The sequence below is a fragment of the Callorhinchus milii genome, unplaced genomic scaffold (genome assembly GCF_018977255.1).
Source record: "Callorhinchus milii isolate IMCB2004 unplaced genomic scaffold, IMCB_Cmil_1.0 Scaffold2, whole genome shotgun sequence".
NCBI lineage: Eukaryota > Metazoa > Chordata > Chondrichthyes > Chimaeriformes > Callorhinchidae > Callorhinchus > Callorhinchus milii.
The window spans coordinates 29,460,482-29,475,926 of NW_024704743.1; the positions used below are offsets into that span (position 1 = coordinate 29,460,482).

The following is a 15,445-nucleotide window of genomic DNA, read 5'->3' on the forward strand; positions in this document are numbered from 1 at the left end:
AAACAAATGGAACAGGAGCAAAAACTCACATCGACCTTAAACATCTTTCAGAAACTCCTGGTCTGATTCTCAAACTGTTTATTACTCTTGTGCAGAGGTTTCCTGTGAAACTTAGTTCTGTGGTGATATTCTTTAAATGCAGTTTCAGGTTTTGCTTGGAGTTCTTTGTAAATTAGCCCACTGTTACGGAAAAAAATTATTTGTGTTGCCACAAAACGTCAGATCACTTCATGACAAGTATATTCCTTACTTTCAAACAGATCAAACTATAAATCATGGTTTTGTGACCTCCGCCCACGAAAATCCAGAGACTTAATTTCATTATTTGAGTTTGAGAATCTAATCTCATTGACGGCATTTTTCTAAAGGAAATAGAACACATTAAACTCTGCTCGAATTTTCAAAACCAAGAAGCGTCTGTCACGTGTGGATCTATAGCTGTTTTGCTAGAATGAAGCCTGTAATTTTGAATCTCTGGCATCATACTACAGTTGAGCTTAATTACAAACTTCTAGCTCACCTGTCTAGTCTACTCATTATGAAATGATGCAGAGAATTATTTAAAAAAGCAGATGCTCAGGGATTGATTACGGAGGCTTTTTATCAATTTTTGGGCATGTATCTGCACAAACAAGGCAGCCCACATATCGGCTTAATATCAACTTGGGACCGTGTGCACCGACAGAGTTCATTCCTCAACCCAGCGAGTGTTTTAAGTTCATGTTCTAAACTATTAGCATGGCACCAAAAAATAAGCTTCATATTATGAAATGTTCAGATGGTTACATTTTTTTCTCTAAAGAAATATACAAATGACAAAATGTTTAACTAGACTACAGCAACTCCAGGCATTCTGTGTAACGTACCAGAAATATTTCGCTACAGCATTTTGCTTCGATGCACTGCCACCTTTCCTCTTGTTGGTTCCAAGAATGATTTATTGCAAACTCTTGAAAGGAATGGGCTCGAGTTGGGCAGGAACAGTGGGCACATGTTTGAAGTGGCCTTTTCCACACCGTTTTTACACAGACTGATAGACTACTGTGCATACATCAGTCTCGCCACTGAAATTCTCAATGCAAAAATAACATCCACACAAAAATCTGGAGGAAAGAGTTAATTAGAGAGACTGTAATTTAAACGAGTCACAATTTGACTAATTTATGTCTAACAATATCAAACATCATGTTCTCAGGCCAAAGCACTTACAATGTGCAGTTTTGCTGAAAATATTTAAACTAGTCACAATTTGACTAATTTATATCTAACAATATCAAATGTCATGTTCTTGGGCCAAAGCACTTACAACATGCAATTTTTTGCTGAAAGCATGGGAACATTACATTAGATAAAGTGTCTAGTACCAGATTTAATTATGGCTGTAATATTGTGTACTTATGCAGTAGGATAGCTTCAAGCGATTATCCATAAAGATTTCCGTACTCTCTTAAAAATATCTATACTTACGTCAGAATCTACCAGGTGACAATATTACCTTGACTGCATCACTTGCATGTGAGTGCACACATTTAGCTACATTAAATCTTATTTATTTTAAAACAAAGTTTGTATCTTACGGAAAAATATGAACAAACCTTTTCGTTCAGGATCAGAAAAGCACTAAGAGAAATTGCTTCGCCAAGTTTAACACACATATGGACAAAACGCATTTGTATTATATCACTCTTGGAGCCAACAAAAGAAAAGATGGCAGTGCATCAAAGCAAAATGCTGTAGTGAAGTATTTCTGGAGTTGCCAGTTAAACATAACAATGGCCACACCTGATGCACAGATCAATCCACTTTTGAATAAACTGGTAAAAGCCAATTGCTAGCTGAATGCTTCCATGTTGTAAGCATATTCATATCAAGTCCCAATTTGTTCCAGTCTCAGTCAATCTCAATATGTACATTTTGGCTGAAGGCAAATCTGGTTATAGGTTGACTTTTCTTCACAGCTGGTCTGCACTGTGTACCTGGAATCCACATTTGCCTACAAAATACACAGTCACTAGACTTTACAGTATATACCATGAAGCGCTTTAAGATGTTCTCCTGAAGTGAGAAGTGCTCTACCAAATACAAGGCTTAACATTATTCTTATTATTCATCCAATCTATTTTCCAAATACATGACTTACTTTTAACTCTGGTGATACGATTTATGAATTTCTTTTTCCACTGCAAACGTCTGAACTATATTTTTATAATTTTAGTGCAGATCGATACCTTTTTTTAAAAAAAGCATTGTAAACATCAGAATTTATTTTAAAAAAGGAAAAATTGGCCAATTCCTGTTTTGCTTCAAATTTCAAACAATTTCTCAGTCCACAAGAATATCTGTATTATAGCTAAATAATGTGTCAATGGACTGAAATTTGAGGTTAGTCTATTGTTTTATTCAAAGTAGCTCCTCACCGAAGGAAACCAACTCTCTAAATATCATTGCTTTTGGCTATGTATCAAATGTTGTGTCAATCCTTACCATTGTGCTCAGTGACACATTATGATCCTCCACTAACAGTCAACATCAGATTCAAAAATTCACCTTCATCTATAGCTACATTTGATCTGCAACACAGAAAATAAACTTAAATGCTGGATTCTATCCAAGTAGTGACAACAAAAAAACTGTACTGCAATTCAGTTGAACTAAACAGTTGCTCACAAAGCAAAATGCATATCCTTTAGATACATGAATAGGTTAATGAAACCACCTGTGAAAAAACATAATTTCACTTTAATACCACAAACAGCGTTCAATAACATGATACATGATTTCCAAGTAGCCACTTTGAACAGTTAGACCCATGCTCTGAATCAGCAGTTCATAATAATAATCCTTGCATTTGATATAGTGCCTTATCACTTCTTCACAGAGTATACTGTGGGCGAAATGCAGCAGACAATTACAAAACAGCCAAATATACAGACTGAAAACCAGTTCTGCTCTTTCGTCGTTACAATGGAGAGGACAGAGAGCAGCGTTTCTGAAAAGTTGGCAAATTTGTGCGAGACAGGCTGAACATGCCTCCCTGATTCATGGGCTGATATTTTCATTTTAATCTTGCTTGACTGAAAACGTACGCACACTGGCCAAACCATACCGTAATCTGAGGCAGCCCAGCATTTTCAGTAACAGAACGTTCCACAACTATTTCCTATAAATAGTTTATCTTGCCAATTTGTCTTGGAATAAAAAGGAGATTTTCTGCTGTTAAGCTCAATTATAAACTACCATCATATCTCCAGCTGAATACTTTGCCATACCTTGGGGATAGGAGGGTGTGTGCCTGCAACCGAAGAAACAAAAATACAGATATATTTCCGCACAGAAAGATGCAACTTGTTCTATTATGTCTGTTCCTTTGCACATAAAATACAGCCCAAGCACAGGATTCACACCGCTCAACCTCTGGGTGCACACAGCCCAAACACAGGGTCAACCCAGGCCAAATCCAGGGTTAAAACAGGCCAAACCAGCCCAAATCAGGATGAGGGTCATCACAGCCTCACATCAGGGTCAGCATAATGCTGCAGAAGTTCTCTGAGATGCTACCCCATGTGAAGTGTGCTATATAAATGCAAGTTGCTGTTGTTGCAGAATTGCAAGTGTTCTCTTTATTCCATTTCACCTTCAAGTTATCAGTCCAGGCTGTCCGGCCTATCCCATTTGCTGCCAGGATTAGCCCATATTGAGGATGAAATTGATGTAGACTAACACAGCAGCATCTGCATACAAATACTGTACAGCACACGTACAGTGGGCAAAGATTCTCAACACAGTGTGGCACACTGCCGCCATCTGTCTATTCAATAGAGAAACTGCAATGGAAACTCACCATTCAGGGCAATCAATAGAATGGCCCAATTTGCCCTCATTTGTGAGACTGGGATTTTGGTCACCATTAGTTTTAAAAGGGAAAATAAACCTACACAGACCATGGAAAAGTGACCTGAACAATATGTTGCCCTCATTACTTAGGTGTCCATAAATTGAGTTTTGAACTCAACTGTACTACAATTCTGTGACAATATTGAACCCACCAAATACTTACATTTGATACAGCGCCTTTCATGTCGGGAGGACATCTCCAAGCGCTTTGCAAGATATACTTTAAAGTGCAGTGACTGTGTCTTTTTAAGGTGAAAAATACCAGTTATATGTATGTGAAAAAAAGCATGTTTTTAGTCTTAAGATTAACTGTTTGTCGGTTTCTTCACAAATGTTTTACAATGCTGCCCAGTCTCTCTGAAACATTACTTAATTTAAATGCTGATAAGTCCACACTTTCTTTGAGATTGCTTCCTCGAGACTAGTCTAGAAGACTGTTATTCCAGTCCGTGCTCAAACCATGCCTAGACAAATGGAATGAAAACCTCCCACTGTCAATGACATGTAACAGTACTAAATAGGTCTGGCCAATCTCATTCCAGTTCCTAAGGACATGAGTCTATACCAGAAAAATGCCCTCAATATTCAGCAGTGAACAAGTCAGTGAAGACATGTTGAGGTTCTAAAAAGGACTGTGTGGGAAATGGGATGACGGGAGAGCGTGTGAGGAAAAGAGGGGTTGGGTTTTCTGTTGCATTAAACCATAACTGACACTGTAAGTGTTTGATGCGATTATTGACTACAGGTCTTCTTTCCTTTAACCCTCACCCACACATATACTCACCCACATACATACGCACCCATGAACATACAAATGGATGTGTCTGACTTGAGCAGCTTCCACTGTACTCACACGTGGGTTTACACAAACATGCACATGAATGCATGTGTGCACACGCACACACCACACAAGCTATTTTAAAACCAATTTAGAAAGGATTTTAAAAGGAAAATTGTGACTGGCAATTTTTTTAAAAATTGAACTAAAGAAGACAGGGGTTCAGCTTGGCTCTTCACTGGCTTCCCCATCCCCCAGAGGATCGAGTTTAAAATCTTTGTCCTCACCTTTAAAGTGTCTTGGGACATCATCCAAATGTGAAAGGTGCTATATGAATGCAATTTGTTGTTGTTCTTCAAACTCAGGCATTTAAAAAAAAACAGTTCTACAACCCGCTGTCAAAACCATATACATTTTAAATACGATCAGCTTCAGGGAGTGCTTGTTGTTCTCCTGTTTACACAAGATTCTGGCCTTACACAACATGTGAGTATTGTTCAGAAATGTGACCGTGATTCCTTTATACAGCATCAATCATCACTCACGTTTACTTAGGAGTTCCCGTTCTAAACAAACCATCATGAAATTACTATTTCTTACTATTTAAAAGAAGAAATTGCATTGCATTGAGCTGCTGGGCCTCAGGAAAAGCGTTGGACTTGAAGGCAGCTGAATACACATTTAGAAACATTTTTCACTTGATGTAGGTGGCATATATTGTGGGGTGAAAACTGCAATGTGTGATATATTAATTAACACATCGTTGTAAAAAGCACCATTCAGTGTGTTAATTATCGACTGGTCTGTGGGTGTGCTGAAAACGATCCCTACACTTCCCAAGTCGATTCACAATGATTGTCCCCAAAGATTCTGACTTACAGATTGTGGTATTCGACAGCCACGAGTAGGATACAGATTCATCTGAACAAAAATAAATTAGACATGAATCAGTATCCCTCTAACTTGCAATGATGATCCACAAGCCATAAGTCTAACATGTGATGCTCGTAACTTCTGCGTTTAACCAATGTGAACAGTGATGGAATAGAATATGGGACTTCAACCCACAACCTTCTGACTCAGAGGCTAGAGAACTACCACTAAGCCAGGCTGACGCAATTTTTTTCCAACAATATGTTCATCAACACATCACATTTTGTAATTTTCAGCCTTGGCATACCATACAGCATATCAAGGCCTATTTTATTTAATGATACCATATAATGAAACTACACTGCAAAATCGTTTCACTTTTCATTCCACTTATGTTTCTACTAGAAGCATGCAACACGTTCTGTCAAATGCAAGAATTATTAGTATTATGTTACATTTGAAACAGCACAACAAGTCAGTAAAGTGTTTAAATTACAGGTTAGATTATACAAGTTCACTAGACTGCTCAGAGGTTACAGGACACAGGAATGTGTACCTGATTACAGCTGAAAATCAAAAATCAAATCAAAAATTACATTTGTATAATGAAAAGTGCAAGTTTGTCGCTAGAGCATTGGGAGCATTTGAAAATGCAAACTGAAATAGTCTAATTTCTATAAATAAAAGCAAAACAATATGGAACTGCTCATTTTGTTTGATCAGCTGGGTCTCTGGCACTTGCAGAAACCCATCACCATGTTTAAGAGCATCCAAAGCAGATTGAGAGTTCCATATATGTATGACACCTGCACATGGAAATTCCTGTATCTGGAATTGAATGTGCACTCTCTCCCTGGAGGGACGCACCTTGTTTACTTAACTCTGTGAAGTATTAAGTGCTGGTTGGCAAGAGCCAAATCTTGGGGACCCCAGAGTATGCATCAGGGTACTTTCTGCTGGAGTCTAACCAGCTAAAACCACACAGCTTGCATTAAAGCACTGTCTGACAAGCTTCCTGACAAGCTAGGACCACCCTACTCCACCATACAGGATCTGAATGGGAAGAATCTTTGTTCCTAGTGACTGGTCTGGATCCTCCAAGTCCTGCCAATGAGGCAGCCTGGCTGTGCCAGGAACCAGGAACCAGACTGCAGAGACTACCTCGAAGGATTGACTCAATTCTCACATTACGTTACCAAGCACATCTTGGAGCCAGCTCAACTTCAAGGATAACCTGCTTCCCAGGTGAGCAGCATTGCTCACTAGGAAATCTGGAAATGCTTGAGAAAAAAAGATTTCACCAATCATATAGATACCTAGAAAAGAGTGGAAAAAAGGCTAGAGGCCCATTAAATACAGACCATATTACAAATAAAATTCTAAGTTTGGGTTTAAACTCAAACATTAGAAGAGCAGAATTTGCCAAGCTTCTTATGTCACACATAATTGCAATACTTCTATTTTTATTCAACACTTTTCTCTAATTTACACACTTTGTAAACTGATTCCTTCCCATTCCATAAACCATACCCAGAGTCCCCCCTAAACACCCACAGCCCCTCCTACACAACATACACACACAGCACCTCTTACACACGCACGCACACAGCCCTTCCTACATGATACACTCGCACAATGACCATATACGTTCATGCTGATCATGAGTCTCTTGGGCAGGGACAAATGTTAGATGTGAATTATAACATATTTATAAGGGACAAGAAAGGAGAAGACAAAGAGAAGCGTGGCCTCATTATTCCCCAGATGTGCCATAAATGAATAAATCGTCTGCACCAACTTATACCTTAGCACTTACTCCCAGCAGAACCAAATCAACCTCCAGCTGTGCTAATGGTAAAACATTCAAATAGACCTCTGCTTAACGTGCAACTGAGAATTCTCGTCATCGGTGCACAAGGTTTTAAAATATAGGTAGTGAAAGATAAATTTCGCACTTCACAATGACGTGTGTTTATATTTCTGTGAAAGTTATGCTCCTACAGTACTGTAATCGTATTTGTAAGAATCAATTACATCTTCATGTGTTTCCTACAGGAAACCAGGCCAACTTCCTATTATTTTATTTTCCTTACTCTCAGAAATGGCTCATTTTTAATGGTCTGAAAGTGAGAGAGATACACAGAGAACTGCATATTCTTGGGGTTGGCAGCCAACATAAACATATACATGTAAAAATATTGAAGACAAACAATCCAATTAATGAAACACAAAGAACAGCTCACAAGCTTAAAACTGTCCCAATTCACTCAACAAATACAAATAGTGGTGCATAACATACTGAAAGAATCACAAAAAGGGATTGGTATTATTCATGCAATCAATCATTTCAGATGTGACCTCCAGTACAAAATGAAAAGTGCAGGATGCTACTGAATTGAAAGAACTTCATTATATTGGCTGACCAGCAACAACAGGCTGCACTCCAACCCTTGAAGGATGGGTACAGAACAAAACAAAATTTACATTTGTAAAGCACCTTTCATGTCGGGTGGGCGCCCCAAGGCACTGAACAGTCGGGGATCAGGACCCAAGCGTGTGGGGGCAGGGTTGGGATGAGGGAGGGCAGAGGGGTAGGAGGCCAGCTGAAGACGAGGTCGAAAAGCAGGGTGTTGAGTCTTGCCTTGAAGGAGGCAAAAGAGGGAGCAAGGCGAAGGGATTGTGGGATGGAGTTCCAAAGGGTGTGGGCGGACGTTGTTAGCTCGGTCGCCGATGGTAGGACGGGTCGGGCGGGAGACATGGAGCAGGCCGGAGCCTGCTGAACAGAGGGAGCGGACAGATTGATAGGGGGTCAGCAGGTCAGAGATGTAGGAGAGGTCAAGGCCATGAAGGGCCTTGAAAGTGAGGACAAAGATTTTGAATTCTATCCTCTGAGGGATGGTGAGCCAGTGGGGCCAGGTGAAGGTGGAGGTGATGCAACAAGCAGCAGAAAATAAGAAAATTAGGTAAAACAAATCAAGATTGAGCAAGTGTAAAAAAGGGTATTTGAGAACTGGTTACACATTTCTCACTCCACTTTATAGTATATCCTCTTGTATCCAGAAACATCCTCCTAATGTGAAAGGTACTGTGCCAAATGTAAGAATTATTATTATTCAACCAACCACGATGAATGCCGACTGCCCACCGTTCTCCTGATGCAGACCTTCTAAATAATATATAATTTCAATAGTGTTTCCATTTTTCCCTCAGGTGCCTTCTCGACTTCCTAAGCAGCCTCCTCAGCCAAGAGACCATGATAGGCTTCTCTCTGGTCGATGTTCAGTGTTTCAAGCTCTCCAAAATGCTACCCTGCATGAAGAGTGCTATATAAATGCGAGCTGTTGTTGTTCAAATAGCAACAGTTTGGGAAATGAATGAGTTGCTTCGCCCCCCCCAATTCTCAACTCATTGAGGGATACAAGCAATAAGCCAGCCAGATGTTTGTCACAAGGGCAATAAAAAAATAAGTATTGAGAACTGCTATGAGCTGCTGAAGACAAACATTTAGAAAGGGAGTTCTGCCGGCAATAGAGAGAGAGAAAAGAGGAAGCCATAAAACTGAGATTAAGAGAGATTTCAGTACTCCAGAAATTAAAGTATCAAACCAGGAGTAAATAGAAATGGGCAAAGAAAGTGTAAACAATTTCTTAGAAGTAATTAGTGGCTAAATACAGCATGAACATAACATGTGAAGTGCAGTACTGAGGGAGATGCTAGATTAGATTTAGTGTTCAGCAATCCAAAAGAATGAATTAGTCAACTGGAAGGAAATAACTATTTGTGGTGTACTATTCGTTGTACAGCCAATTTGACATTATAATTAAACCCGAAGCCAAATTTCTAGTTGTGCAAGAGCTCGGAGAACTCTTGGCAGGATTAAGTGGGAAAGAGAATTCATGAGTTTCCACATGGCTCAGTTGGTAAAACCACCATCTGGTGTGAAACAGATCTGCAGACTAAGGAGGTCGCAGGTGAGGTCTCCAGTCTGTGCTGTGCTACCTAACCTCAACCAGGAGAGCAGCAACTGGCCTCAGCCCAACTGTGGTATGGAAGGAGAAAAGCAGGGTTGCTGTTCTCGATTACTATCCAGTGAATCCTGCAGCACATCATACAGCTTAGGTAGGAGTTCTGGATGTTTGAATTCAACTGCTCTGGCAATGTAACTTTTTCACTTTGTTTATGTGAACAGCCACTATCACCCCCACCTTGAAGAAACCTTCCCTTGACCCATCACAGCTATCCAGCTACCGGCCCATCTCCCACCTCCCTTTTCTGTCTAAGGTCCTTGAGAGAGCCGTCGCCACCCAGCTTCGTTTTTTCCTCTCCTCTCACTTCCCTCTATGAGCCCCTCCAATCGAGTTTCCATGCTGCCCACAGCACAGAAACTGCTCTGGTCAAGGTCACAAACATCATCCTGACCATGTGTGACCAGGGCTTCCTCTGCCTCCTCGTCCTCTCCGCTGCCTTTGACACCATGGACCACTCAATCCTCCTCCACCACCTCTCTTCCCACTTCAACCTTCAAGGTTTTGTCCTTGACTGGTTCAGGTCCTACCTTTCACACCGCCTCCACTTCGTCTCGGCAAGCAGCTTCTCCTCCAGTCCCCACATGTCTCGTTCGGCGTTCCTCAGGGCTCTGCCCCCGGTCCCCTCCTCTTCACCCTCTACATGCTCCTCCTTGGTGACATCATCCGCAGACATGGGGTAAATTTCCACACGTATGCGGATGACACCCAACTCTATCTCTCTGACTCCACCCTGAACTCCAGGACTACTGACGTCCTGACCGACTGCCTATCTGACATCAAGTCCTGGACAAGGGAGAACTTTCTCCAACTGAACGTCAGCAAGACCGAGGCCCTCCTGATTAGCTCGTGCTGGCACCTCCACACCTCAGGCGCTGGCAACATCAGCCTCCACGGCTGCAAACTCAATATAATTAAGCCAGTCAGGAACCTGGGTGTCTTGTTTGTCCCTGAACTGTCCTTTCTCCCCCACATCCGCACTATGACCGGCACTGCCTACACCACCTCCGCAACATTGGCAGACTCCGCTACTGCCTCATCCCTCAGGCTGCCGAAACCTTCACCCACGCATTCGTCTTATCAAGGCTCGATTATGCAAACTCCCTCCTCATCGGCCTTCCCAACTCTTCCCTTCACAAGCTGCAGATCATCCAAAACTCTGCAGCTTGTGTACTTTCGCGCACCAGGGGCTCCACTCCCACCCTCGCCCGATCCACTGGCTCCCCATTCCTCAGTGGATCGAATTCAAGATCCTCGTCCTCACTTTAAAGACCATCCATGGCCTTTCCCCCTCCTACCTCTCTGACCTGCTGACTCCCTACCAACCTGCTCGCACCCTCCGTTCAGCGGACTCCGGCCTGCTCCATGTCTCCTGCCTGACCCGCCCTATCATCGGTGACCGGGCTTTCAGCCTCTCTTCCCCCACACTCTGGAACTCCATCGCACAGTCCCTTCGCCTCACTTCCTCCCTTGTCTCCTTCAAGGCTGGTCTCAAGACCCTCCTCTTCGATCGTGCCTTCAGTCACCTTCCCACCTCTCTGCCTTCCCCTAACCCTCCCCCAACACTCCCCCATGCTCAGGTCCTGACCCCTGACTGTCCAGCGCCTTGGGACGTCCTCCTGTCGTGAAAGACGCTCTATAAATGTAATTTTGTTATTGTTTATCACTGCCTCACACTGGTTGGACATGGTGAGTGATGACTCAACTGACACACCGAGATTTTTCTCAATTTCCCTGTTGGCATGTTCTACACCAATCGGGGACTGAAAAACAGTATTTTTCAGTCACAATTTACTAGAACAGGAAACTGACTGAATGTAGTTGGTTTCCTGAAATCTCTCACTGAAAGTCTGCTTCCACATTAGCAGATTTCAGCAAAAAGAGTCAGGTCAGAAATCCAAGATGGTAGTCCATGGCAGCCATGGGATTAACTGTGCAAACAGCACTGATTGGAAGGGGAGAAGACCACTGGCATTTTATTGAGATAAGAGAAACATGTAGCAATTCACAAATATAGTAGCTTGCATTTTATATAATGCCATTCACATGCGGGTAGCATCTCAGAGCTTAGTCTTCCATGTTTGGTCTTCAGGTGCGATCTGAAGATGGGTGAGGAGACAAGTGTCGGCGCCTGAGGTGCGGAGGCGCTGACGCGAACCAATCAGGAGGGCCTCGGTTTTTCGCACGTTGAGCTGAAGAAAGTTGTCTCTCGTCCAGGACTCAATGTCGGACAGACAGGCTGTCAGGACATCGGTGGTCGTGGAGTTGAGAGTAGAGGAGGAAAGGTAGAGTTGGGTGTCATCCGCATACATGTGGAAGTTAACTCCATGTCTGCGGATGATGTCACCAAGGGGGAGCATGTAGAGGGTGAAGAGGAGGGGACCGAGGACAGAGCCCTGAGGGACTCCACATGAGACAGTACGGGGGGTGGAGGAGAAGCCATTCGTCGAGACAAAGTGAAGACGGTGAGAAAGGTACGACCTAAACCACTCAAGGACAGTGCCTTGAAGGTTGAGGTGGGAGGACCTAAACCCCAAGAAATGTGCATCAAACACAGATAATTATTAGGAAATTAAATGCTCTAACTCTGAACGCTGAAGTTAAGGACTGAGCAACAATTGAACTGTTCACATGATTTTCAGGGTCTGACATACTTGAATTTATCTGGAATCATAGAAATCTACAATACAGTAGGGGGCCATTGACTCATTGTATTCTGGTGGTATTTGTAATGTCCAATGAAACCCAAATCCCAATTCCCCATTATTTCACTGTAACCTTTAATACCCTTCCTCCCCATGTCACTATGTAATTTGCTTGTTGATCTATATACAATATCAACAACGTAATTCTACTCCCTGAATATGGAAAATATTGAAATCAATTTTGTAATTTGACCTCTTTTTTTACGAAGCAATTGGTCAGCATCAGCCAACAGGGGCTTTTTCAGAGCACAGTTGATTCCTGGACCTGCACATCTGGCTCAGATACCCAGCCTTACACCACCCACTGCAGTTTCAATCCAGCAGAAACAATGGAGAGGATGCACATTACAGCCCACATTGCTCATTGTTTCAACAACATAAATCTTCTCAAAACAGGGCTTACACAAGTGCCAATTACAAAACCAGAATTAAAGGGTTGAAAAAGTAAAAAATGATAGGTTACACTAGTTTTTTTTCCTCTTTCTGACTTTCAGATTTATTACCATTTTAATACCAGAAGAGCTTTTATTTACCATTCAGCTTCATTTTCTGTGTGTGTCCATCAGCACTGTTATTCAGAAAACTGCTCAATTTTCCCAAACAACAACAAATTACATTTGTATTGGACCTTTCACATCAGGAGGACGTCCCAAATACTATACACCTATCTAATACAGGTAGATGTAGATGTATGTACATGTAGATTCCACCATGTTTAGGTACGTAATGCATGGGATATTAACTTCAGGTCAAAGTGACTTACTTTTACATGACTCTGCGCACCCAGGTTGTAGATTTCAGTTGGCTTCACTGCATTGATGATTTTCACCAGGCACATACTGTCAGTAAGGTCTCCGTAGTGCAGTTTCATATCTGCAAACCAAAAGGCCAGGTTAGTACATAATGCATGTACAATGGGAGTCAGGTCATAATAGTCAATGTTACAATGTTTGTATTGTTTCTTTTAAAAATCAACGAATAGCCATTGCATAAAACGCAAACGAGTCCATTCCAAGAACATTAAAGAAACAATACATTAAAGCTAAACCATATCCAAAAACCTGAAGGCTGCCAAGTTTCCAGTTTGTGCTGTGTTAGTTGGGGCAACTACATGAGTGCTGTATTAGCCTCAACACCCCGCTGGTCCGGAGGGTGGGGAGATCCACCAATGTTCCTACTTCTGATTATGATCTGTATGGCCAGCTGGAAAACTCATTCATGTAGATAGGAGCTGCTCAGCGGCAATGCTTTGCAAGGTTGAATAAAGCTAATGGTAATCTCAAGACTCATGCATGAAGAAATGACACTTAGACGAGACAAAAGAAGCAAGCCGGCTTCCAAGGGACTGTACCGCAGAGTGAATGAGCCATGTCACGAGATGCAAAAGCAAAGAGAAGGTTGGAGGGTGGAGGGGAAACATGCAGCTCCTATGTCTGGAAGGCTCTTCAAGTATGTATCTCTCCGATAGACGTAAAATCAACCTTAACACCACTTCTTCTCAATCAATCTGTTTTTTTCCCCTGATTTTATTTGAATCATGGAATGCAGTACTCGTCACCTCACTTTTTAATTTTAACATCTATAATATCTTAGAAAGTCAGTAATACAACCTTCATATTTATTTCCAAACTTCACAATGGAACACACAATATACTCCAATACAAATGGAATTCAACATGCTGGTTGTGGCAAACTGTTACCCAATACTAGTAACACAACCAGCCCAAAGGAAATGAAAAAGTGCACGTATTCATAGATGTGACTAATCAACTTGGAGAGAGGGTTAGTGGGAGTCCATAAATTATAAAGTTACGTATTGGTGCGTTTGGAATTTCCCAGCGATGTATTAGAGATAAGCTTTTCCATAAATCTGCAAAGGTGACATTACAATATTATTCAGCATTGCATGGGCATTCTGGAATGTACACTGAAACAGCAAGGGGAATTCCTCAAAAGTTTGTAAAACAAAATGTTCAGTTAAAATTTATAATAATCCTTGCATTTGACATAGGGCCTTTCACATCTCAAAGTGCTTCCTGTGCTGTGGCTTGTGTATTTTGTTGACAAACTAGGCTGTTGATTTGTGTACAGCAATGTTTGATAAACAACCATGAAGTAAATGATATTTATTTGGGGGATTGTTGGCCAGGACACCACAAAAAACTTCCTTCTTGTTTCAAAACATGCCATGGGATCTTTATCATCCATCTGAACAGGCAGACAGGACCTTGTGTAATGTCTCATCTGAAGGACAGCACCTCTGACAATGCAGCAAATTCCACAAATAAACAACACAAAAATTAGTAGATATCAGAAGAGAATCCGAAGAGGAAACTGATAATAGTCCATGGCTGAACTGAAAATCCAAGCTGGTTGGGGCAGAACAAGAATCAGATGAGGGGTTTGCTAGAATCTGCATCTTATCCCAGGTATTAGCTTTAGCTTGGTCAAAACATCTCGCTGACCGCTGCCTATCCTCTCCCGCCCCTTCACAAGTCCTTTGTGCTCATTTACAATAATATTGCCTCTCTTGAAGTCCCCTTGCTTTCCCCGCTCTCTGAAAACCACAAAGGTCTGCAGCTCTCACTAAATTCAAATGCAAACTCTAACACATTTTCTGCACTTCATTTGCCAGTTTTCTCTTTTGTGTTTCTCTTTTCCTTTTGCTCTATGTCCATTTAGATCTCACTATTTGAAATAACAATTTTAAGTCCAAATGGATGGGAGAGGAAGACCAGATGATGAAGGAAGCACCCATTCAGTCGCCTGACCATCTCACACCCAATGCCATCCATAGTCTGCTCCGAGACGGATGCCTGGATCGGAAGGCCGGAGATAGAGGTAGCATTCAGGATTGAAGAAAGATTCGGAGTCTAAGATAATTGATAAAGATACAGGTTGGCTGAAATTCAGATTAAGATCCTCATGGATTGAGAAGCAAAATTATACTTTATTACCTGCTCCAAATCACTCGCCTTTATTCACAGAACTCCACTGCCCAGCAGGGAGGCCTCAGAGTGCAGACTACTCTCCCAAGTTCATTAGCCTACTCAGAAAGTTTATTTGTACACTGCAACACAATTATAGTAGTGTTTGGTATCCACCTACACTACTCGCCGAACTGGTGCGCAAACTTGGCATCCAGCTCCCCCATTTTCCTTTCTCTCTCA

The 15,445-nt window shown here is 41.7% G+C and overlaps 1 protein-coding gene across 1 annotated transcript in view; it reads right to left on the bottom strand.

The window, feature by feature from the left end:
• gmds (GDP-mannose 4,6-dehydratase) overlaps positions 1-15,445 on the bottom strand; it is a 347,045-nt gene that overhangs the window by 271,394 nt on the left and 60,206 nt on the right. Inside the window, exon 4 of the mRNA XM_007908694.2 lies at positions 13,039-13,148. Coding sequence (XP_007906885.1) covers positions 13,039-13,148 — 110 coding nt within the window. The remainder of the gene's footprint in view (positions 1-13,038; positions 13,149-15,445) is intronic.